Source organism: Pseudonaja textilis, chromosome Z (assembly GCF_049901715.1).
Source record: "Pseudonaja textilis isolate UNSWEBS1 chromosome Z, rPseTex1.2, whole genome shotgun sequence".
Classification (NCBI taxonomy): Eukaryota; Metazoa; Chordata; class Lepidosauria; order Squamata; family Elapidae; genus Pseudonaja; species Pseudonaja textilis.
The window spans coordinates 103,402,728-103,428,853 of record NC_142008.1 but is presented as its reverse complement, the minus strand read 5'-3'; the positions used below and the strand labels follow the sequence as shown (position 1 = coordinate 103,428,853).

General features: G+C 36.1%; 1 protein-coding gene and 1 long non-coding RNA gene across 3 annotated transcripts; one reads left to right on the top strand and one right to left on the bottom strand.

The window, feature by feature from the left end:
• The first annotated feature begins 8 nt into the window (after positions 1-8).
• On the top strand, positions 9-11,798 carry LOC148124186 (uncharacterized). Its single transcript, XR_015740007.1, has 3 exons — positions 9-261; positions 5,864-5,948; positions 10,971-11,798. It is a non-coding gene; the product is annotated as an uncharacterized LOC148124186 (long non-coding RNA).
• On the bottom strand, positions 8,041-22,295 carry ASPDH (aspartate dehydrogenase domain containing). 2 transcript variants are annotated; one of them, XM_026710777.2, is made up of 8 exons: positions 22,206-22,295; positions 20,983-21,045; positions 19,421-19,565; positions 17,866-17,950; positions 14,116-14,265; positions 13,438-13,664; positions 12,339-12,478; positions 8,041-8,218 (listed from the first exon to the last, which is right to left on the bottom strand). In XM_026710777.2, exons 2-8 carry the CDS (start codon positions 21,035-21,037, stop codon positions 8,181-8,183), a joined length of 840 nt encoding a protein of 279 aa, XP_026566562.1. In that variant the 5' UTR covers positions 21,038-21,045; positions 22,206-22,295; the 3' UTR covers positions 8,041-8,180. The 2 variants fall into 2 exon arrangements, with proteins under 2 accessions (XP_026566562.1, XP_087771997.1); XM_087915871.1 differs by lacking the exon at positions 22,206-22,295 and having other exon boundaries at positions 20,983-21,052.
• Between the last annotated feature and the right edge of the window lie 3,831 nt (positions 22,296-26,126).

The following is a 26,126-nucleotide window of genomic DNA, read 5'->3' as shown; positions in this document are numbered from 1 at the left end:
CCCAGAATGCATCAAAAGGAGAGGCAACTACTGCGTCTTGTTTCCCTTGAAAGAGACCTTGGGAGGGAATGTATTGATTACGGATTCTGGAAGAAGTTCGGCGTTCTTTATAATTTATATAAATATTACAGTATAGTTCCCAACCGGCAGATAAGAAATATTGTAACAGGAAAGCAAGTGGATTTGCAATCTTGATAGAATATTACGTTCAAAACACTTTATTTATTTTATTTGGTTTGTCAATTGCTTACAAGATAATAGGTAGAAGTAAAAAACATAGTTATGAAAACATGGATACATATAAGAAAAATAAAAAACAATAGGACAGGGACGGTAGGCACGTTGTTTTGTAAAGGTGTAGGATTTCAATTGTTATAAGCTAACCAAATTCTAAAATGTTTTAAGAAGGGCAGGTCATTCTAAGATTTAAATTGACTTTGGTATTTTATGCCCGATTATTATATATTATATATTATATTAATTGCTTATACTGTGCCAAATGCAGAATACATATCCTTAGTGAAATATCTCTTATTGATAGCAAAATTGCTTCCAGGACTCTTCTAAAAGCCAAGTTTTATTATTATTTAGTTATATGTTTAGTATTATGCGTGGGTAATCTGTTAGATTCACAGCCTTAAGTTTCTGGTTGAAACTTAATTCAAATTGTAAGCATAGACCTAAGAATCTTAAGGAAGCATCTAAGAATATGGACCATTCGAAGCAAGATGGGTTGTTTTTTATATATAAAATTAGGATTTTAGTTAAATTCAGTATGTCCTGATATTGGGGAAGTCCTTTAGGTAACTCCAATGTCAGTTGGCATAGCAACAGTTTTTCCATAAGCAGTCAACTTCAATCCAATATTTTATATTTTTTCCAATTGTTTTTGTTCAATCCTGGATCACCTGGAATAGCAATATCAGTGAACCAGACTTTTTTTTTCTTTTTTTCCCAATATAAGGCATATTAAAAACAAGATGTCTTGTCTGTTTCAATATTAAAGTTCCATAAGACCTGCTCATTTTCCAAAACTTTCTCACTTTGATACTCTCAATAGTTTTTACAATATTCAAAACCAGACCTCTGAAAAAATTTAGAGTGAATAATTCTGGCAACTTGTTCATGATGCTATTTGTAGTCAGTTTGTGATATTCTACTTCAGCTTTTGATCAATGGTTAATTGTTTCATCCATTTTACTACAATCAAGTCATTTTCTTCAAGTTTGTTACATATAGAATTTTCACCTTCATGCAATTAAAGCCTTCCATTTTTTTTCTTTAACACTCCTGATAACCAATTCCATGTGGGGGGTTTTATCAGCTTTTCCTTTAATATTCTTCAAATTTTGACTGTGTATTGACTTATGCTTCTAATTAACAAATTGTTTTTAATTGTTTCTTTCTACATTCAGCCTTCATGTTTGTTATTTTCAAGAGCTTTCCTTGATTGATTTCCTTCAGGAAAGGATTCTTGACTTTTCTTAATGTTGTCATTCAGGCCATACTTTTTCTTCCATTACAGTTTGTTTCACCTGCAGAAGTCCTCTACTCTCTTCCTCTCTTGGCAAATAATCTGTCCATCAAGTGTCATTTTTTGGGGTGGAAAGCATGCTATATTATCATAGGGTGTTTTTTTTAATCTTCTGAATCTAGTTGTCAAGTTCCACCTCGATCCAGTTAATTATATTGCTGCATATTGAATATCGGGCTGGCCCAAATATTTAATGTTTCCACTATTTAGCTTTGATTTCAACATTTTACAAACTCATCTGATATATTTGGTTGAAGTACTTTCTTTGATTTGATTCTGTAATAAAAGAATAAATTCTTCCAAAATTATGAAAAATTTATATCCTTTTAGTGCTCTTGTTTTTATCAAATCTTCATTGTTAAGCTATATTCCCTCACCTTCAACAATTTTGCCTGCCTTAATAGCTATAGTTGCACACTTGTCAATACTAAATCACATTCCAGTATCTTTTTTGAATCTCTTTATGCTTTTTTTTAAACAAATTTTATTTAGTTTTTCACATTAAAAACAAAAATCTCTTTTTAGTGGACAACATATTTCCGGGTCATCACCTTTACATACAAATATGACAGCAATTATACATTGATATATGCATACTTAATTCTATTATTACCTTTTCCATTCCAAATTTTCAGTAAGGAGAGAAACAAACACATTAATTCTAGCCTCTTTCATTAATCTCAATGGAAACATCTTTTTGTTTCATTTAGATTATTTCAAATATAATCCTTTAATATTTATTTTAAAAATAAAGATAAACAATATGTGTTTGCCTAATAATAATAATAATGATTAATAATAATAATAATAATAATGTCTCTCTTTGCTTTTAATAGTCTATATTAACTTATTAATTTAGCTAGTTCTTTAGTCATATTCCCTTTCCATTACGCGTTCTTTTTATGAATTCTAGATTAATACAAATTTTAACACTAAAAAAAAAAAGTATAGGTTTCCCCCCTTTTACTGTTTTGAGTGTGACACTTCAATGATTAAAATATACCTTTATTCACTCATCTTGATTCCCAATAAACCATTATTTTTAAGAAGTTACAATAATAATCATTACATCTTTTCAATTGGATTCCGCAGCATATTTTCCCCCCTTGATTTTTAATAAGAGTTTTCAGTATCTATATTACCCTATTTTCTAAATATTTTTAATTGCAGAAATATTCTTATTCCCGCTTGTCACCCTGCAGAATCCCCCTTTTAATTCATAAACCATTATCTCTGAAAAAAACAATTTCTTTTCAACATTTTACTATTTCTGTATTTCTTTATTTCATGCACCTGTTTCTTACTGCTTCTCCTCCCCCTCTTTTCCCCATATCTTTTCTCATTCCAGTTTATATCCCTCTCTTTCTTAATATCTTCCTTTCCCGTTTTCTGCTGGGTCTTTCTGCCTTTCCTGACTTCACAGGTATACCCTCTTTTGATTGCCTTCTTAAGTCTCAACTTTTTAACCTTCCTTCTTTCCCCACTTCTTTGTAGCATTCTTTGTGTTAATTGTCTATTTAAAATATCTTCTCCTTAAGTCGACTCCTCCTCCTCTGAAGCTCTTTCTTCTTGTTCTTCAATTGCCATTTCCATTTTTTCTAACACAGAGCAAAGTGATTCGCCTCTTTCCTGTAGTAATTCTCTCATATTTTTTAGTTCCATTTTTAATTCCCAAAGAGATATCATCATTACACACTCTTATATTTTATGATCGTTAAAGTCCACAAAAAAACCACTTTTACTTTCCTTCTTTCTTCTTTCAATTTTCTAAACTTCTCAGTTATTCCAGCCCAGGGTCTATACCAAAAACATCAATCAATCCCACAGTCAGTCTTTCCTTGCTTTTTTCTTTATTCTGGTCCTGCTTTCACTTTCTAAGATTCTTACTTTGTTTCAATATTTGTGTAATGTTATATCCACACAAGTTCATTCAGAAATAGGATGCTTTCCCTTTTGTTTGAGCTCAAGTTTTTGTCAAAAGGTGACACTCTCCATTATACAAAGTCTTCACCTTTTCCCCCTATTTTTTTATTTAGGGTTTTTCGAACCTCCATATTCCAGCACAGTCCAGTCTCCAATTTGTAAACTTTATTATTATTATTTTTTGACAATCGTAAATCCAGCTTTATATTATGCCTGTTTATTCCCAAAATATTTTAGTCCAATTTTGTTAAATCTTTAGTTCCCGCTTCTTCCTTTCCTGGTTCGAAGCCCCGCTTAGCTCTCAAAAATATTTCCTTTTTTTTCCTCTGTCCCTTTGTAATTTCGCCACTCACTTTTCTTTTCTTAAAAATTCCATGTTACCTTAATCCCGGGGTACTTTTGTTTAGTTCTATTGCCCAGTTGTCCCGGTTCAGATGTTATCCACCTTTTTCTTCCTTCCTGCACAAATCTTAATCCAGCTGAGTCATCCTCTTCGGGGTGGCCTTTTTAAACCACCGCTACAGTCGTCTTCAGGGGGAAAAAGACCAAACCCAGGGGGGGAGATGTGGCTCCCCTCAACTTGAACTCCCCTCAACCGTTACTCCACCGCCCCTCCAAGGCAGCTTCAGCCCCTAATCATAATAATTGGGGCTCTCCAATGAAAGAGCACAGACCATAGCCGCAGAGAGTCGCAATCTACCGTCCGTCAGCGAGGAGGCTCTGCCTTCTTTCCCCTGAATCCCTTTATGCTTTTTAATAAGGAATCTAGTTCAGCCTTTGCTTTTCTAAATAATTTTAATTCATCCAAATAGAGTAAGTGCAAACTGCTTACTCATTCTTTGGCCAAGTCATAGTCACAATTTGTTTTGTTTCAAATTGTCAGTGGGGCATGTTGAATTGCACTCTGAAGGTAACTTAACCAACGTAGGTCTTGGAGGTATTTATATGGGAACATCTATTGAGCTTCATCATTCAGCTACAGCATTTCAGACCATTTGAAACATCTGATTAATCTTCAAAGCCAACCGATGTAGAGTTCATTACAGTAGTCCAAAAGTGATAGAGATTTTTTTATATGTATAGCAAACTACCATTGTTTATGGTGTGTTACATTGTTGAATTTCTGTCTATAAATGACAGGCTCCAGTTAGAAAAAAAAGGCAATAATTCTTAATCTAGGAATAAGCATGCTATGAGGACAGATATGTTCAAGGACACATTTCTTGAAGTCTGCATAGCTTCTAGCCCAACCTGATCTTATCATTTAATCTTTTAATTTAAAAAAAGACAAACAAATAAAAAGAAAAGGGAAATGCTGCTAAATGCGAGGTTTTACAATCACCTTTATTTACAAGAATGCCCCTGGCTTCGACAAACATTCTCATAAAATAAAAAATGTGGGTATAATTTCAGTCCAGTGCTTTGCTTGGAAATGTGTCTGTTTCTTACTGTGGAAGCAGAGAACATCCAGAGAAACAAGACAAAGTTTCTGCGAGTACTACTAATAAGTTTTATGCCATTGTAGCAGCCATTTTATGAATAAATGGGCTTCCATCAGCCATTTTGTCTGTATTTATGATATGCTGACAAAATTCTAACTACACCTATCTATCCAAAAGAGTACCTTTGTCTTAATTTCATACAGTGCTGTAAAATGCTGAAAAGGCATCCATTCTTTAAAATTTTCCCTAAATAGATAAAAATCTCTGAAGCTAAAATGCTGAAAACACATCTATTCCTTACAATAGTTTCTGTAAATACTGTCCATAAATATCCCCTTTGAGACCTAGAGAGATCTGGATATAGTTAGTGCAGTTTTCTTAGCAACACCATAGTAGTATTTTATTTCCTCTGTATTTTGGGATGTTTTTTGTTTCCCACTCTAGCCTGAAATTTCTGAGTTTAGTCAAAGTCAGTTGAACAGTGGAACCTGCTAAGATGTTCATATTTTGAATTTTGGAATTTGCAACATCAGCATAGTTGAAGGATGCTAAATTGGGGGAGCCTTCCTTGTAACATGAAATAACATTGTTGCAATTAAATGGATGGATGGATAGACGGACGGACAGATAGTTAGGCAGACATACACACATACACTCAAGGATATTGAGTAGCACTAAACAATCTTTTCAGACATCTAGCTATTCTCCTTTGATGTTTAAAATAAGTGGGATGTCTCATAACTTAATAGATAGCAAAGTGTTTTAATTTCTTCATCAAGCAGTGTTATCCTGAGTACTATAATAACATTAAATGACCATTATCACTATGTAATAGCTAATTTAGGAGATCTAAAGCTCTCCAAATTTTACCTATTAGGACCTTCAGTTTGACTTAATAAAGTTACTGCCCTAAAGACTGTGAAATTACTTAAATTGGGTACTAATTAAGTCCTGTATATTTCAGGTCACACCTAGGATTGATGGAACAAAGAAGCTCATAATGGCAGATTTCCTTATAAAAAATTATTCAGCTGAATGACAGCTTCAAGGTAAATACTAATTATGTCAAGTTAAAAAATTGGAATCAAATGGAATTTACTAATTAATGATTCTATTCGATTTAAATGAAGAAGTTGAGAAAAGAATATAAGAGTCTTGCTATGTAAGGATATAAATATTTGGGAAAATAGGTTTTGTAAAAAATATTTTTTCACTGTTATTGTTTTTATAAATGACTTAAGATGTTGAACATATCTAGTAATCTTTCCTTCTATTGTCCCCAAAGTAACCCTGTGAGATGAGTTCAGCTGAGAGAGGGGGGCTGGCATAAAATCAATCTATCCATCTTTCAGGCCTAAACCTGGTTTCTGGAGCCTTAACCACTAAATAAATTTTCTTGTTTGTGCTTTTCTTAATTGGCCTCATGCATTCAGTAGGAGACTGGGCATCTTTCCAGCATTGCAGTTAAGTATCACCAAGTGCAACTTACAAAAGCCATTCCCCATCTCTCTAACCAGGATGTCCTTTCTTAAACCTGACAGCTGCATTGGGCCTATCAGTGGTACACATCCTGAAGTAGTGGACAGGGTCAGGATAAGAATTGCATTTAAATTAACTTTCTATACTAATGAATAAGGAGAGTGGTGTCTCATGTGGTTACGATGCTGGGTTGACAATTTGCAACACACATTCGAAGCCCAAGTGCTGTTGTGTGATTGGATAAACTCCCGCCATTTGCTCCAGCTCCTACCCACCTAGCAGTTCAAAAGAGTAAAAATATGAGTAAATTTGGTGGGCCTATTAACAGGGACATGAAAAGAACTCCCTATAGGCAACAGTGATATTACTGGGTGATCTTTTCACCACTGAAGTATATTAATGAATAAAATTATATTGTAAACCAAACTCAAATATAATTAATTAGATTATCTGTTTTCATGAGTTTTATTATTTCTTCCATGTATTATATTAAATATGACAATTTGTTAACAACTTTGGGAGGCATTCATGGCTTTGGAAGGCCACATGGGGGCCCTTGGATTTCAGGACTTGTAGCTCTGCTCTGTTCTAACATGCTCAGAATTTCAGGAACAGCTCCCTTGAGATATCCCTCTGATAAGCATAATGCAACCTGCTCTCAAATAACATACTGTCAGATCTTTAAGCATCCAGCTAAAAGCAAAAATGATATTCCTAAGCACAATTGTCACCATGCCACTTTAACAAGATTTATTGAGAAGAATGAGATGGGATTGCAAGAATTCCAGCAACTGAACTTTATCTCATTTGAATCAGTTTATCCCCGTGTCATATTTATTATTTTTTATAAATCGCTCAAGGCAGCAGACACACACAATACTACTTTCTCCTCCTGTTTTCCCTGCAACAACAAACCTGTGTGGTGGTTGGGCTGAGAGAAAGTGACTGACCCAGAGTCACTGTCATGGTTAAGACCTGTCTAGAACTCAAGATCTTCCAGTTCCTTGCTTGGTGGCTTACCCATTAGACCAAACTGGCTTTATTTTTGTGGGCAATGGAAGGAAGCCAGAAGGATGATAGAATCAAAACCATTGTCAGCTTGGAAAGCAAAAGCCATCTTCTCCAATTTAGTGTTCGCTAGGGAAGACATTACAATGTTGACAGGCCCCAACAATGCACCCAACCAACAGCTATGCTGAGCAGGAGTGATGAGAGATGTACTCCTGACACATCTAAAAGATGCCATATTGGGAAATACTGATTTTGAGGAAATGGACAAAAGCTTATGAGTTACTTTACCAGCTTCCTCCAATTCCAGTGTTGCTTCAGATCTGTGAACCTCTAGTCTCAAAATTCTCAGCAACAGAATGGTCAATGTCTGGAATACTCTACCTGACTCTGGTTTCTTCCCCAAACCCCAACAACTTTAACCTTAGACTGTTTACTATTGACCTCACCCCTTTCCTAAGAGGTCTGTAGGGGGTGTGCATAAGCGCTCCAAAGTGCCTAACGTCCCTGTCCTATTGTTTCTTTTATTTTTGTTATATGTACTCATTTCTTGTATTCATAACTATATTTATCCTTATACCTATTATCTTGTAAGCGATTGACAAATAAATAAAAAATAAATAAAATAGTTAGGATCTACACATTTGCAAGGTGTTCAGACTAGAGAAAGTTGATTTATTTGACTGACAAACTGAAACCATCCAAGATGTGTGAGTGGGTTTCTTGTCTTCCAATTCCGTTGTAACTACCTTCCAGTATCTTCCATGGATCTTCTTAGGAAGAGATCTCATAATTCAGCATAGGTAGACTTGGCCTCCATGCCCTTGGCACACTATAGGAAGGAAAAGAGAACAGATCATTCAAGGCCTGGCTTACTGCTTCTATGGTATTTCCCAAACCTGATTCTTAGTCAATTCCCTTATAATTGTCTGAAGCAGAAATTTGCTTCAGTATCTAAACAAAAATAATCAACTTCCTCAGCCATTTCCTCTTTCCTAAAAATATTGAAATTTGGGTCCTTTTGAAAAACAAAGCTGAACTCTTGAGAAATGGAGTAAAATGTTATGTGAAGAGATGGAAATATTTTTTTAGTTTCTGATTTTTAAAAAGAATTTTACAGAAGCTAACACTTATAGTGTAACTTCAGTGATCAACTTAGCCTAAGAATATGGAAAACTAAAACATTTAGCTAGAAATACTCTCTAATTTTAATTTTAACAATGTGGGAAGTTAAGTCTATTATCTCTGGTGATTATTGCCTCTCTACAATTGTCTCAGTTCTTGTATGTTTTATGCAAATGACTCCTCTTTGCAGCAGAGTTGCTTCTATATTAAGGATAAGTAATTTGTGAACTACTTACAACCTTACCTTTTCTTGCTTATTTTTCTATTGGAGATCCTTCTAAGATGCTGCATGTGATTTAAACAGCTTTGTGTCTTTAATCTCCTTTGTCATTGTCTCTTTTTCTTTTTTAAAGTAAAGTTTGATTCTATTTGTCTCTTTTAAAACTGATTCTTCTCTCTACATAACAGGTTGCAGAGGAAGACTGATTTCTTAGCCACAAATCTCAGTTTCATAGAGAGTGTCATTTTTACTAAATGCGCCTACCTATTTCACCTGCTGAGATCTGGGGAAGGACATTATGGCTTTAGAGGAAAAAGTTTAAAACTTCCATCCTTTTGTCACAGAGGCTAAATCCTGCTGTTAGAGTCCCTCCCAAATATTTGGGAAAAGATGACTGAATTCGGGGGGAACTTTGAGCAAGTAAGGTTGCAGCCTTTACTTTTCAGATAATTAAATTATTTTATTATTTATTTTTACATTAATATCCTGTCTCAAAATAGCTTGCATTAGAATCTCCCTTTATTTATCCCCACCACGTGACTTTGATGAATTGAATCCAATGAGGTTCTGTTCATAATATCTGAGTCTCCCCAGTTTTAAGCTATTACTTTAACCAAGACATATAAATGACCCCACAAAAAAGGTGCCAGGCTTTGAATTATCATATCAGCAATGGACAATCCTCAATAGGATTTGCACCTCACATAGAATCTGCCAGGGCTCTGTGTATAAATGGGGCATAGTATCCTCCCAGGGATGGGATCCGACTGGTATAACTACCGGTTCTATCACTCTGCGTTGTGCACGCATGCGCAAGTCGCACAAGTACAATTTACAGCCCGCTGAGCTGCCCGGACAGCTGAGCAGTGCTCCGTGCAAGTGCACAGCGGTTGGAAAAGCCCTTTTCCCCTGCTTTTTCAACTGCAGCTGTGTCGCACAAAGCAGCTGCGGTTGAAAATGCAGGAAATAAAAAAGACAGGTAAGAGCCCAGGTGGGTGGGTGGGCTGAAACAGCAGCAGACATAGAACTGGTTCTATGCTGCTCTTCAGAACTACCGGTTGTAAAGAGGTGGACAGAACTGGTAGAATCCCACCCCTGTATCCTCCCCTTAGCATAACTGTATATTTCTACTTCAAACTGTAGCTCATATTGTGACTGGCTAAGGGCATGTACCAGTACAATGTTTGATTTTAAAAAAATATAAACTCTGTGCTCTTTTGGAAGAAATGGCCATCTGGGTTCAGTTCCAAGTGGAGAGAAAGATACTGGAAACATGGAGGCTATTTGGGAAGATAGTTTAATGGTGAAGAGGACCACATGGCTTGAGGTCCTAGGTAATCAAGCACTGATGAGACAGCAAGAGAGAGAGATTTATACCCTCTCTTGGGCTTTGAACTTGCTTCCTGTTCCTGTGAAAGAAATATATTCTGATTGGTTGATAGACTCCCATGGGGCCATGCAAAGGTAACTTTGTAAGTTGTCTTGAATCCCAGGCTTGGTTGAATCTTGCTGGATGATGACGTAATGAAGAGGATTGTGTTTTGAAAGGGTGTTGGGCAATTCCTATTATGGCTTTGTCCTGGTTTGGATCTTGAGTGAGGGCTAATCCTATCATTAAGGCCTTTTGTCTTGTAGATAGGATAGTCCAGTCTTTCTGGGGCTATTAACAAAGGTGGGGGTTGCTTTCCAAGGGAATGCATTTCCTTTTCTCATACAGGGAGATGGATTATTCTTCCTTTTTAATGTTTCCTAGAATATTTCATTCTTCTAGGAGAAGGGCGGGTGCTAACTTTCTACAGCTTCAATAATTAAATGGCCTAAACATTAATATTTGAACATATATCTTTTTAACATTTTATGGCATTGTATTAATCTAGGTGAAACGTTAATAAATATTGCTAGTCCATGTATGATATCAACTAAATAAATTTAACCACCATACCACACTTTCTCTCGGTCTATGTTTTTTTAAACTGACTCCTGATCACCATTAAGGATAGTTCAGAGATCACCCAAAGTAGAAAACAAATAATATACAAGATAAATGAAGGTATAACCAAAAGATGTGATTGTCTACTCACTAGAGTAGAAAGATTCATGATAGGAACGATTCTCTTATCATTTTCTTACAGCAATTGTTTTATGTTATGTTATGTTATGTTATGTTATGTTATGTTATGTTATGTTATGTTATGTTATGTTATGTTATGTTATGTTATGTTATGTTATGTTACTATAGGATTACTGTACGCCTTGGAGCCCAAATCAAAGGCCCAGGAACCACATCACTTTTTCCAGAAAAAAAGAAAAAGAAAGAAAGAAAGAAAGAAAGAAAGAAAGAAAGAAAGAAAGAAAGAAAGAAAGAAAGAAAGAAAGAAAGAATGAATTACAAATCAGATATGGGATTAAGAACTTGAGCTGGTATGGGAATGCCAAGACTTACTCTCTACATTATTCTTTCACCTTAATTTTTAAAAGCATTTAACACTATCCTTAGACTCTAGAAAAAGTACAGAGAAGAGCAACCAGGATGATTAGGGGACTGGAGGCTAAAACATACAATGAACGGTTGTAGGAACTGGGCTTGGCTATCTAGTAAAGAAAAGGACCAGGGGAGACATGATAGCAGTCTTCCAATATTTGAGGGGCTGCCACAGGGAGGAAGGGGTCAAGCTATTTTCTAAAGCACCTGTAGGCCAGACAAGGAATAATGGATAGAAACTGAACAAAGAGAGATTTAACCTGGAAATAAGGAGAAACTTTCTGACAGTGAGAACAATCAACCAATGGAACAGCTTGCCCTCGGAAGTTGTGGGAGCGCCATCACTTGAGACTTTCAAGAAGAGATTGGACTGCCATTAGTCAGAAATGGTGTAGGGTCTCCCGCTTGGATGGGGGGTTGGACTAGATGATTTACAAGGTCCCTTCCAACTCTGATTAGCTGTTCTGTTTTTGTTTTTTTTATAGTGGTGATCAGTGGTCAGCTAAAATCAAGGACCAGCTGATGGTATTCCAATAACCCCTTTATATTTTTTCTAAATAACAAAGGTGCTTATTTCTTGGTAAAATAAATACTATTGCAAAAGGAGACCCCTATTAATCTGTTTTATTCAAGATTTCAAGTGATTTAACTCCATCAGTTGCACATTGCTGTAACAAAACTAGTTTAGAATACCTAGCAAGATAGTTTGATATAAAAAAGATAGGGATGTTGTACCCTTAAGGATTTGTGTAGAAAAGCATATTTATCTGATGATATATAAATTTGTAATTGCAAATGTAATGTTGAAATTGCCACATCTGCACATGTATCAAAGTTCACTTACAAGTTCAAGATAATATTCAGCTGGCCTTCTCCAACTGTTGCCCTCTAGAAGCACTGGACTTTGATTTGCCCATACCCCATAAAAAATGAGATGAGTAATGCTAGGTGGGATTTAGAAAATGACTATCCAGCACAGCTGGCATGAAAGATTGGGGAAAGCTAAGTTCCAACCAAGAATTAGGTATTGTTTTAATCAAAGTCAGGATTGGAACAAACTGACGTACAGTCTAGACAGTCTGGTGGATTCATAAATTTTGGGTAAGGAAAGGTTTTCATCCTCACCCAATAGGCTGCTCCAGAAGGCAGCAAAGGTGGCTGACCCTGTGACAGCCCCACAAGCAGCTGGGTTCTTGCGACTGGTGTTGACTGAGAAGCCCCCTTGGCCTGTTGCTTCAATCATCACCACATGATAGTCAGGAAGGCTGCAAGATAAACTTGTGCTCAATTAAACCAGAAGTTTAGAAGAAAAATAACACAAAGTCATGAGTCTGCTGGCACATGCTTCATACCAGTGTTTCTTCAACTTGGCAACGCTAAGATGTGTGGATGTCAACTCCCAGAATTCACTAGCCAACATACTACCTGGGGAATTTTGGAAGTTAAAAGACATACATTTTAAAATTGTCCAGATTGAGAGACATTACTTTTACATCAGAGGGTGGGAGATCCTATCTTAAGCACTTTCAGGAAATGGCTACCATCAGTGGTGGTTTAAGGCTCACTGGTGCCCTAAGCACTGACAAATCTTGGTGCCCCCCTCCACTTTGTACATACTGTACAAATGAAGCCCTATTCTCAACATTGTGGTGCCCCCTTTGGGCCTGGTGCCCTAAGCACGTGCTTAGTCTGCTTAATGGTTAATACACCTCTGGCTACCATGATACTTGTGTCCAGTCAGAAAATATTCATTTATCAAGAATATAACTACAACACCAATTGTAATCCTCAGATTATTCCCTAGATACAAGAGTTTTCTTTTTTTTTAAATTAGAACTAGGGGTGTCTACAGTGTATCATTAAAAAAACAGAGAGAAGATGGTTACTGCTATATGGTGATCAAAGCTATTCCTTTTTATGACTATCATGGAAATCATCTTGACTTTTCTGCCAATTCTGCTTGACATTTTCCCAAACAAATCTCTGGCCTCCCCACCCACCCCAGTCATTTTTTTTTCCTTGAGAATGCCTGCAGGCCCTATTTGGGGAACAGGAGAAGTCTTGTAAATAAAGATAAGGCGTGCAGGTTGCTCATTTAAATTTTAAACGACTGAAATAAACTTTAAAAAAAACCAAATAAAAATTAGGCATGCAAGATGTGAATTAGAAACTAAGAGAGGGATTCACAAGTACCAAGTTGCTTACCCTTTAGCTCAAGACTTACTTAGGATCTGCCACCAGGCAACCTTTCACACCATCGAAGCCCAGACTTGGAGCAGCAATGCAAGCTGCTGCCATTGTGTTGACATTGTTGGGGGCCAGGGGACACAGACTCCGCACAGGGCCATTGTACAGAACCACGCTTTCCTCCTGGGCTCGCTTTGCAAGCTCCCCAAGCTCCCCACCCAACCGGAAACTGTCTGGGTGTTTAGTCATGGTGACTTTTAATGCCTAGAAAAAACAAAATGGAGTATGGGAGAAGTTACAAATCCTTAAATACCTTTTTCTTTTAGCCTTTTAAAATTTAGAATCCCAACCCAAAGATTTCCACTTCTGAATAAGGAAAGTGCCTTACATTAAATCAGAGTATTAATTTGTTTTGTTTTTTCTCTGTGATATATACATTGCTTGGCTGAAAGTATTTCAAGTTGGAGGCTTCCACAGCATTTGATGATGTCAGTAATTCTCCAAATATTTATGTTCAAATTTCTTTTTATCAACATATACATTTTCTTTTATGCTAAGGTTTCCTATCTGGACTTAGGGTACAACTCTAAGATTTCAATTGCAATGGCTGTAATTCCTTTCCAGACTGGGAATTCTGGAAGATGCAGCCCCACTTTTTATAGATATCATTAGATTAAGGAAGGCCACCCTACCCCATTTCTCTATAAGCACTTACCTGGAGCATCCCTGCACCATCCAACCTTTGAATGTCTTGACCACCCCATAGAGCTCCACTGGGGATGTAGAGAGTGTGTCCAGTCTTTTTTGCCACTTCACGTAATCTAAGCTCAGTGTTCACATCTGCTAGGGCTGTGGGTGACCCCACCTAGAGGACATGGAGATATTTGCATTGTTGATGGTGGGGAGTCTGGGAGAGGAGTGCTTCAGGATGACATTTTTACTAGTTGTCTCCAATTATTGAGCGCAAAATAATTAAATAATTTAATTTGATAGGACAAAGGAGAAGGATACAGAGACCAAGTACATGCAGCATACTAAGTGATTATGTGATTTATTTCATTTAGACTAGCCTTTCATAAGCTGGCATTCCAAATATGCAGATTTCAACTCCAAGATTTCTCAGTAATGGCCATGCTTACAGGGAATTCTGGGAGTCAGACTACATATCTGGAAAATGTCATGTTTGGAAATGTTAATTTAGAATTACCATATTCTGTGATCCGAATTCATGTCCATTCTTACTGGGACTCAGATATTTGTCAACATTTAATGGCATAGTTTTTCTACCATAGAAAACATGAAAACCACAAGTCTTTAAAAGTAATCTTAACATAATCTACAGAACAAAGAAATATCAAATTTTCTCCCAAAACATCAGAACAAATAGCAAAACCTGTTCCTGCCTATATACATGACATAATCATGCACAATTTTCATTATTTTTTTTCCTTTTAAAAAACAATTTTTATTGGTTTTTAAAACAAACATAAACAAACAAAACAAAACATAAAAACATCAAATCATCTTCCATATATGTACATACAGTGTGCTGGTTGGTTTACAAATTGTTTTATGCTTCCATTTCATATTCTTCAATTATAATTACATTGTATATAATCTCATATTTTCAATCAATATATTAAATACATTAATATCATTATTAATCATTTGTCTATACTTTTATTCATTCATGTTTTCCAAAATGATCATATTTTACTTAATTTGTTTTATGACAATTCATATTATTATCCCAGATCTATCCTAGAATCATTTTGTAGATATAATAAGAAAAGAATACATCTTTATATATTTATTATTTTCTAAAAGTCTACATATTTCATTACTATATTTTATTGTCTAACCATTGATAGAATAGATCCCCAATTTTATAAAATTGTTTATCATCTTGTTCTTTAATTTCAAATGTCAATCTACTCATTTCAGCACATTCCAATATGTTCTTAATGATTTCCTCCTGTGATGGTATTTTCTCATTTTTCCAGTTTTTAGCAAATACAATCCTAGCCACTGTTAATACATGTACAATCAGGTATTTCAAGTCTTTACTATATATTTCAGGTAAAATTCCCAATAAAAATATTTCTGGTTTCAAATCTATATGCTTTTTTGTCATTTTTTTCCAACCACATGTGGATTTTAGTCCAGTATTTTTTAGCATCCACACAAGTCCACCACATATGGTAATATGAGCCAGGTATCTGATGACATTTCCAACATTTTTCTGATTTATTCTTGAACATTCTTGCTATTCTTGTTGGGGGAAAGTGCCACCTGTAAAACATCTTATACAAATGTTCTTTATATGCTGTTGACATTGTCATTTTATAATTTTGAGACCACAATTTTTGCCATTTATCTAGATCAATCCCATATCCAAAATTCTTCCCACAAGCAATCATAGTTTCTTTAACTTGTTCTTCTAGTTTAATTTCTAATAAATATCTATACAATTTTTTAATCACCTTTTCATCAGTACCTGTCAAAATCTTATCTAAGCCAGTCAATTTATCATAGAAACCTTCTGTTTTAGAATCTTTATCATACCTTGAATGTATTTGTGCATATGAAAACCAATTCATCTTTATACCTTGTTCCTCTAATTTTTGTATAGATTTAAGTTCACCCTTTTCATTCAATATTTCACCATATCTAACTGTTTGTTCCTTTTTGTATATTATAGGAAAAGAAAATGCTTCAATAGTCAATATCCAGACTGGAATTTTCAAATAACGTTGTCTTTTAATTTTCTCCCAGTTTAACCACAGAGACTCCTGTACATAATGTCTTCTAAAGTACCCCTGTGTTTTAGTTCCTTTATACCATAAAAAAGCATGCCACCCAAACAACAGGTCATGTCCTTCTGATGTCAACAATCTAGTATTTCTTAATGTTATCCATTCCTGAATCCACATCAAATTTGTAGCTTGGTAATACAACTCCCAATTAGGCAAACCAAATCCTCCTCTTATTCTAGCATCTTGCAAAAGTTTTAACTTTATTCTCGCTTTCTTACCTTGCCATATATATTTCAACACAATTTTATTTAAATCTTCAAAGTAATCTTTTCCAAGCCTAATTGGAATTGTTTGAAACAAATATAAAATTCTGGGTAATATATTCATCTTGATTGTTGATATTCTCCCTATTAATGACAGTTGTAAATTTTCCCATTTTGCCAAATCTAGCGCTATCTGCTGTTTAATTGGCAGACCTATTGAAAATTAATTGGCAGACCTATTGAAAATAAGATCAAGTACTTGGGGATATACTTGACAGCAAGATGCAGTACACTAAAAGAGAATAATTATATCAAACTTAAACACAATTTTCATTATTGTTTCACACTCTATGATCCTTGAACACTTCCAAAACACTGAATGTCTCTGATCGCACAAAAGTTCCCTATTCCTGCTAGAAACCATAGTTAGAGTCTTTTGCATGTCACATTTGGAGCAAGATGCTCCATTGGTTGAATCAGGGTGAAAATAATCTAAAGTGTTCCAGCATGATCATAGTTTTTTCACTGCTAGCTGAGTATTCACTTAATAAATTGATTCCTTCAAAATGCCTTGCAAGAATATACACTGAAGAGAAAAATGCCTCCAACAAGATTTATCAGAAAGAAATTTGATACCATTGTTTTTAAGTAAATCAAGTTTTTAAACTAGCTTTTTCAGATGTGATGCAATTGCAAATATCTAGATAAGCACCATCTATGCTAATTGGGAATTATAGGGATTATAAATCCGACACTTAGGGAAGATGTTGGCAAATTCAGTGGTAGGATGCAGCCAGTTTTCACCAGTTTGGGTGAAGTGGTTGTTAAATTATCCACTCCCCACTATCAAAGTGGATCCTGGGTGCAAGGGAAGGGGAACACCACTTTCCCTCTTTCTTATCCCTGCTCTTCCTCCCCTCATGCCAGCCACTCTGTTGTCGGTTTCTCCATTGCAGTGCAGTGGCCAGGATCTATTTTGATAGTGAAGGGTGGGGGTGGGGGTAATTTAACAACTGGTTCACCCAAGGTCAGGTTGGCCATTGCAGGAGGCTCATCCCTCGTGTGGTGGAGCTGGAGAATGGGGATGGGCCATGCCTCCCACAACAGCCAACCTGACCCTGGGTGAACCTGTTGTTAAATTGTTTGAATCTCACCACTGGCTAGGTTGACTGGAATATCAAGACCAATATATCTGAATTACATTTGCTTGGGGGAAGACATTCTAAAGGGTTAAAAAGGCAGGGGAAAAAAAAGAATGCTGATAGTAGGATGGAGATAATATTTCATCAGATATGTTTGCAGCAAAAGTACAGATGGATACATTTTTTCATTCAATCAAACAAAAAAAGATGCATTTTGCCCAACCACTTTGAAATATATTTGGAAGAAATAAAAAATATATGCTGATGCTGCATGCCACTATCTGAAGGCAGAAGTAGTCCTCACCATAAAATCTGCAGCTTTAAGGAAGAATTCCCCATAATCTTGGACAATGCAGGGATGTGCCACTTCAACAATGACATCAGGGTAGCTTTGGAAAGAAGCAACAAACATAATAACTAGAGGCTAGCTTGACTAAACTAGTGCAGTACTTAGATAACCATCCTTTTCTCCTTCATTTTGTAACCACTGAAAAGTATTTTTAATGGACCAACCCTTGCACTAAATCTCAAAAAATAATGTATTCTTCCATAAGATCCCATGAGATTCATACAACGTGCCTTGAAGTTCAGCCTTCCCCAGATTGACTGTTATTGAGTTATAACTCCCCATTATCCAGTAGGGTAGTGGTGATGATAATGGAAGTTTAGACATCTTGAGGGCATCACACTTAGTCAGAGAAGACTGGTTTAATCACAGAATCAGGTTGGGGAATGCTAAACTATTTTGATCAATGGCAGCACTCCAGGGTTGTTGTCAAGTGTTCTCTGTGGCCCTGCCTAGAAATGCTAATGTTTGAAGATTTTCTACTGAAAAAAAGATTTTCTACTGGAGATTTTCTACTTATTTTCTACTGAGATTTTCTACTGAATACCTCTTTATTCTGTTTGTATTTCATCTTTCAAGGCAACTAAGAAAAGTGAAATTCAGAACAAAAGACAACAATCAAAACCTAAAGGTAGGTGGGTTAAACATCAACACAGTCAGTAAGAACAAATAAATGTGAGGCAATTCTGCTTGGTTTGCAGTAGTTCTAACAGTCAATTTTACAGAACTAAGTATCTGTTTGAATACCTTTGAATGCCAGTAGAAGGTCATTAGTTTCCCCTGGCAAGAACGCCAATAGGAAACACGTCTTCCCAATGAGAAAAATGATTTTGAAAATAAATATTGGCCACATTGTAAATTGTCCATTGAAGGCATGTCTACGTAAACATATTCATTCAATAAAATTCAATTCAGTTTCTACAGAGATCATCCATAGAGTGTATAGTATATGATTATTATAATTCATTAGATAATATCACACCTTTTCTCCATTCATAGAATTGCCTTCTCATTTTTTTTCCATAACAAAAATCCTGTGAGATAGGCTGGGCTAAAAGATGAAGATTGTCCCAAAATCACTCAATGAGCTGAGAGACAACTTGAATTTGGGCCTAACATCTTAATAACTGCATTATGCTAACTGCTAAAAACAGGCAGGAAGCACTCACACTAAATACATTTATTTGGTTTTAATTTTATTAAAATCAAATCCAATTTGATGTTTTTACTAGAGCGTAGCCCAAGCAGACTGCTCAAAGGTTGAATGTGGCTCTCAACTCAATATACATAGTCCTTAACTTACAAACTTTGCTTATTGGAAGTCAGCTAGGAAGGTTGAAAATAGTGATCACATGACCCTACATTTTTGCAACCATTATAAATGTAAGCCAATGGCCAAGCACCCAGATTGTAATCATTTCACCATAGGGATGCTGCAGTGATCCAAAGTATATTGACAGGTCATAAATAATTTTTTTTCCTGTCTTAATTGTGAAAGGGCTTGTCTGCTTACCATTGTGAAAAATCTGTCAACTTCCCCAACCTCAGGTCTACTGGTACAGTGCCCTCCATCTTACTGGCATCCCGGTTCCAAACAAAAGCCAGCTCCAACCCATGTTGGACGCCTTCATCCTGGATTCGTTCTGTCAGATACTGGCCTGAAGTTTGAAAAAGTAATTATGACCATTGTGGACTTAAGGATCTCATGTACCTGTTACACTATAGATGTGGGAGAAAAAGTCACCCATAAAAATTCTGGCATAATTGCCATAATTTTGCCATAATTTTGTTCTGGGAGTGACTCCGTGAAACTCCAATGATTTGGAGGGTTCTAATGTGCTGATTGAGTTCACGCATGTCAGGTTAAGATATAACTTGCCTAATCATGATTTATGCAGTAAATTATAGTATGCCCAAGCATAAATCATGGTTTATATAGCTCTAAGCCAAAACCAAGCAAATCACATTATAGCTTAGTACAATGGATGTATTTTATGAGCTTCAGGAAAGATTTGTTTGACCACCATTGGAAACAGAATGCTGAGCAATACATTAATCTTTTTCTGATCCAGCAAAATAAACCTTATATACTTAGGGGAAAAAAGCACATGTACAAGAAGATAAAGGCTTGTTTTATTAGCCCAAAGCAAAAATCAATGAAAAAAAAAATCAGACGCAGGGGTGTGTGTGTGTTAGTAGATCCTGACAGTTACAGTAAACTAATCAAAACTGAAAGAACAGTTTGGCATTTGCTCCAGGTCAAAATCAAGACCTAAGAAAAAGCCTGGGTTTGAAAAATATGAGAATATGACTCTTTGGAGAAAACCATTTGACTGCCTCTAGCGCAGGAGTGGGAAATTTTGTAGTAGCTAAAACCCGAGCTGTTTTTATATGGTCTCCAGGTGATAGGGCAGTTGATGTGATAACTCAAAGTGGGTGGGGTCAATGTTTTCAGAAATTTAAGGCACACATTATACCCCTTAATCCCCCTCACATCACTGCAAAAAGTTGAAAGTTTTTAAGGGTTAGCATAGATACCTTAAGCTTCTGCAAAGTCCTTGGTAAGTTATTCCCACCCCTAGACCTCCTCTTTTCTTCCCTGAAGAACCAAAGCATTTGGCCAATTCTAGAAATGCTCTTGAGGAATGGCAGATAGTGACACTTGCTGCCAATAGGTTATCAGGCTGTGAGAAATGTGACACATCTCAAGGGAATCTTGTCTTCTCTTATCACCCACCCACTTCCTCCTTTGCCCCTATTAAGGGCAGTCACTTGCTACCTTTCCTGGAAAAGTGGTACGTATGAGGTTGGCAGAAATTGGCCAATCAGGCTCCATTCAGAATGCTTGTAAAAGTATGTTCACCAAATCCCAATTCAAATGTTTTAGAAAACACACTGATTTGTTAAAATCGCTCTTGAAATAAAAAGACACCCATATTTTTACAAATACTAGGCAATCTTGCTGGAAGTAGGAGCTCATATAATAAAAGTAATAACTACAAGTTGCTTGTCTACTAGCAGACTCGGTGAATGGAGAGATTGATAAGACAAATATGGTCAAGAAATTCTACTTACCTAGATGTCCATAGCCCACAATTCCAACCCGCCTCTTCCTTTGGCCTCCAAACATTCAGCCTGCTATGAGATAAATAGTCACAGAAAATGTTATAGTTTGCTTGACAAAGATTGAGCAGAGCCTGAGGTATTGCACTGGATCCCATATTTAGGCCCCAGGGTATTTCATGTTTATCTAGCCTTTCCTTGTGAAGCTTAGGCTACCTGTCTTCTTGCATACAGTTTTTTTTCTTGTAAAATAGGTTATAAGTCAAGGGAATACCACAAAGCCACCCAGGGATTTTCATGGCTGAATGGGGATTTGAACCTAGATATCCAAGGCTCTGATTCTAATATCCTATCTTGGCTATTGAGCAAAACCATCTTCTCTTGGGAAAGATATCACAGTTAACACGTACAAAGTGCAAATATAAACAAGGACTTGCAATTATGTAACTGTGAAATGAGGCAAACATCTTAACATGTATATAACATGGTATATGTTGGCTCAGGGCCTTAATGGCTGAGGATGATGGGAACAGTAGTATCGTGACTGGCACTGGGGTAGGGGAGGATGCACTCAGAAATAAAGAGTGGCTGTGCACTTTTGCCATTTCAAGAAGATTTCTTATTAGTTCAGCTTCTCAGTCATTCATGGCTGCATGTGCAAATGGATTCACTGTGAAGCAACAGAGATGAGTCAGAATTTCTAATCTTATTGCTCATTCAGACATGCAAGTCATCGTTTGATGTTGCCATTAATAAAAGATGGATAAGAAAGCTCTGGGAAAGTATCTCAGTTTCCCATTCTCTATTCGTCCTCTGAGTTTCCAGTTTAAATCTTCATTCATACACGCATGCTGGCACCAGGTGCTTCTTCTATATGATCTAATCAAATCTATTATTCCTTCCAAATCCATGCTCAGACTGCATGAAAGGGAAGCTTGGGAAAACCTCAAGGTCTGCAGAAACAGAAAAAATATCTTTGGGACTAGAAGTTAGAAGAATATCCCAAACAATTTAATGTAGTCTGAACATCTTGGTCTGCAAGAAATGACATCTGTTCAAATGGAACAGAATGGAATGAAGTGGCCTGAAAACTGAAAGGGAACATTTCATCCTGCAATTTATTATTTCAACTCTTACTCATGGATTTACTTTGTTAAATACCCTATCTTAATATAGCTTTTATTGCTCTTCCTGCTTAAGATCCCCCGCTCCCATTCTATGTTGAGATGACTCACCTGGTTTAAGCTGTGTCCAGATAGCTGTGGGATAATGGGGAAAAAAGAGGAATGTTTCTGAGTTCCTTTGGCTGATTATTTCTGGAGAGGCATTAATTATTAACCCAGGTTGGTCTGTAACCCTTGTGGAAATGGTTGCTTGCAGAAATTCTCAGAAATAAAACTACCTCTTTGGCTGACTTGGAAATAGGGCCACAATATCACACATTCATTCCAACAACTGTAACTCCTCCTGATCATCAAAGTCTTAAGTCCTATTAACTAAGCTTTTATAATGGACATAATGCACACACTTGATTGAAAATCAAGTTTTAATTTGTAATGTGCCACTGCATTGAAATATCAATGTGCTTCTAGGTATTTCCCTCGGTATCTGTCAGATCTCCTGACCCATCTAATTTTGTACATCTTGAAAACATTATTTTAATTAAAATGGGGGGGGGAACTCTTCAACATCATCTTTAATTCTAAGAATGCCTCTGAGTCTCAGGTTGGTCCCATAAGCTTTCTTAGAAAATAAAAATGATAGGCAACTTACAGCTCTGCGCTTTGGATATGATCTATCTATACAGAAAAAGAATGCGGATAGAGGGTTAGCAGATAACATTCTGGTAAATTGGTGTTTTATAACTGGTTATCCCAATGTTATAGACCACCGCAGAGTGTGGTTAGGGGCAACCACTGATAAAACATGTCATGATATCACAACACAAACTGTCTGCCTTACGCAATGTCAGGATATAAGTGTGGTTAATGGTTAACAAGCTAGAAAAGTGAGAGACCAAGTCCCACCTTAATCATCAAGGTTACCTGGGTGACTTTGGGCCAGCCATTCCTCTTTATCCCAACAAGGTTGTTGTTGTGGGGAAAATAGGTGTGTAATATATATTTGTAGCCTTATTTGTAAAAATAATAAAGGCAAAATACAATTTAATAAATCAAAAATGAAAGAGTGTGCATTATAATTTTCACAATCATATCATCATCACCATCTGCAGATGCCTGTGTTCATGAATGCCCTTTTTTAATGACTGCAAAAACTCTAATCTATAACAAATTCTTAAAATTTGAAATGTACTCACTGGTCCCCAAATAATCAACTATGCATGTGAAAAAAATATGAACCCACCTAACATGTGTTTACTCAGGAATAAATTCTGTTAAGTTTAGAAGAACCCATTTCTTAGTAAGCATGCTTACAGTTGCAGCCTCAATTTCTCATGTCAATGAAACTGTGGTATGACAGAATCAGTTTCAAAAAAGGCAATAATTTATTTGTGACTGTTCATACCTGTTCACCTTGTTCACCTTTTTTCTATTAATGCTATAAAATTCTATTATTTTCTTAGAGCTTTTCAACCTTTGAGGGCCAGTAGGCACATTTGACATTTTGAAAACATGTTATAGGCACTCAATAAAAATGGCTGTCCTACAGAGGGCTTGCTCCTTCCATAAATGGTGGCTAGATAGTATGGGGTGGGGTGGGGCAATTACAAAGCACTCAGAGGTTACATTTGTAGGATTGCTACTAGCCAACCTCTTTAGCAAGTTTTTTCCTTCCCTTCTCACCATTATCAAAGTCCAGTTATGTGGCATGTGGCTGATTTTTTTTGAGCATTTGAGGGGAACCCCCTCATCATTTTTATAACATCTTTGGGATCTGTGATGAAGACCCAAATCTCAGGGAAGCAAATATTGTACTGGATGCTAGTATTTTTTAAAATTTTCCACAGTGCAGCTTCCTCCTTATGATCCAGTTTTCAGAATTGTAGAAGTTAGAATGGGGTAAGGGGATTGGAGTGAAATCAGGGAAAAGTCCTTGAGGACATTGGCACCATGAACATCGGGTTGAGGATCTTAGGATTAGACAAGGGATATTAAAGTATAATTAACTAACTGGATCTAGCATCTTTTATTCTGGATTCATCATCATCATCATCATCACCATTATCACTACCAATTTATATTATCCTACCAATGGTATGCAATATATCTGCAAATTCTGTAGCAAATGTTTTGTTTCTGATTTATGTAATTATTCTTGGAGTTAGTATCTTCTTTTTAATATAAAATTCTGCAGTCACCGGGTAAGCAACTATCCTAATAAGTCCTGTTGTCACTTTTAATTTCAGTTTATTATAGCTCCTCTCTATTTTTAAATAGATTTTGGCATGTTTTCATTTTATCTAACCTTTTTCTCTCTGCAGTGGCAAGCTTCAGTTTTTCTTCTTCCCAACCTCCCTCTTCTTTAATAAAAGCTGAATTTGCACAATTGCACTGGTGATCTCATAAACAAGCAATAAATTGAATGCACCTTTCCAAAAAGTTATGTTTCCCAATAGGAGCAGAACTTGAGAAGTGATTGGGAAGCAGGTGGATTAAGCTGCTGTCTGAAGGAATATCAGGAAAATAAAAGTATGCTAAATCTAGGGAATGATACTACTTGGATACAGGATGAACCAAAGGCTAATCCAAAATAAAAACTCAAAAAAGCAGCAAACATTTTCCTTTTATCTCAATGGATATTCCACATACTTTGATAACTACAGTATATCTGCATTTACTGGCTTTTGAAACATAAACAGCATCACTTTTTTTCTTTTCCTTTTCTAATAAAAATCAGCTTCAAAGGAATCTCCCTAGAGATCACATTGGGGAAAAGAAGGATGAAATTTCTCTTTCATTTGTTCACTCAACCTGCCTACTGACAGCACTATTTGTAAAACTAAAATCCGCATTTTATATGCCAAGATATCAACCTGCAACTTTATTTTCCTATCATGTGAAGGCATACTGCTGGGTCCAGCTGGCTGTACTTTTCTATCCCCTATTTGTTTTTCTAATTTTGATTAAGGTTGTCTTATTAAATGTGTGTTGTATGATTTGGGTGCATGTGTCAGAGCTTTTCCCCCTTCACCCATCCTCTACATTTACTCATGTAAACGTATTTTGAGAATGTATTTTGTTTTGATCTGCTAATAGTGGTGTTTTCAAACTTGTTTGTTTTTTGGGAGGTTATGGTGGATGGTAGCACTGATGCTTTCTCAAATTCATCTATCATTCTGAAGAATCCTGGGTGATCAACATTTCTTTGATTGAAGATGCCACAAGGGAGTTCCCTCATTATGTCTTCCTTTGGGATTTAATTGAAATGTTGGAAACTGACTGCTGGAGAAAGACTGCACAAAGACAGGGCATTCATTTACCCACAGACTTTCTGCCATCTTATTAAACAAGAGCAAGAACTGCCTGTGAGAATTTTACAGTCATTCTCTTTTTCTTTGCAAGAAACTTTAGAAACAAATTATCTTTTATTATCTTAATGAAAAGGGGGAGATTTATTTAACATATAGGATATCACACATGGAGTAATAATATACTGTATATTAACATCTGACCTAGATTAGTAAAACACAATAAAATATAAATGTTAAAAAGATCTTTGTCCAAATACCAATGTCTAGGCCATCTAATTATTGAAGTGCAGCATTGTTTACCTTAAAAATATCAATTACTGGACTGATATATACCTTCAGCCTACAGCCAGTCATAATCTTATCTACAAAGGAGAAAAATGTCAGAATAATCTTTATGTTCTGCAAAAGGATTTAGCACCATTCAAAAATGTAATGTCAGTGGGAGAGGCGAAAGTAGATATCCATTTTCTGCACTGTTTTGTTTGACTTCTGGTGATTGCCTCAACTAGTCCATGAAATTTTCTTGAGAAGGGATTTTTAAAAATGGTTTGTCATTATCTCCTTCCCAGGGCTGACAGAATGACTGGCCCATGGTCACCTAAATGCAGAGCATAGTGGCTACTTCATGCTTCAGAACAGCTGAAATTCATTTTTGAGATGCTGATGGCAAATTGTAGGGCAATTAGACTTGATTTTATTTTTTATTTTTGTGTTTCAGCACTGT

Bases quoted from the DNA above. Each gene is read 5' to 3' on its own strand.
- ASPDH (XM_026710777.2), bottom strand. From the start codon at position 21,037: ATGTTTGGAGGCCAAAGGAAGAGGCGGGTTGGAATTGTGGGCTATGGA. The intron at 17,951-19,420 runs GTAAGCAGACAA...TTCTTTCCAAAG, and splicing joins TTGACAGATTTTTCACAATG to CTACCCTGATGTCATTGTTG. The intron at 14,266-17,865 runs GTGAGGACTACT...CATGTCCTCTAG, and splicing joins TTAAAGCTGCAGATTTTATG to GTGGGGTCACCCACAGCCCT.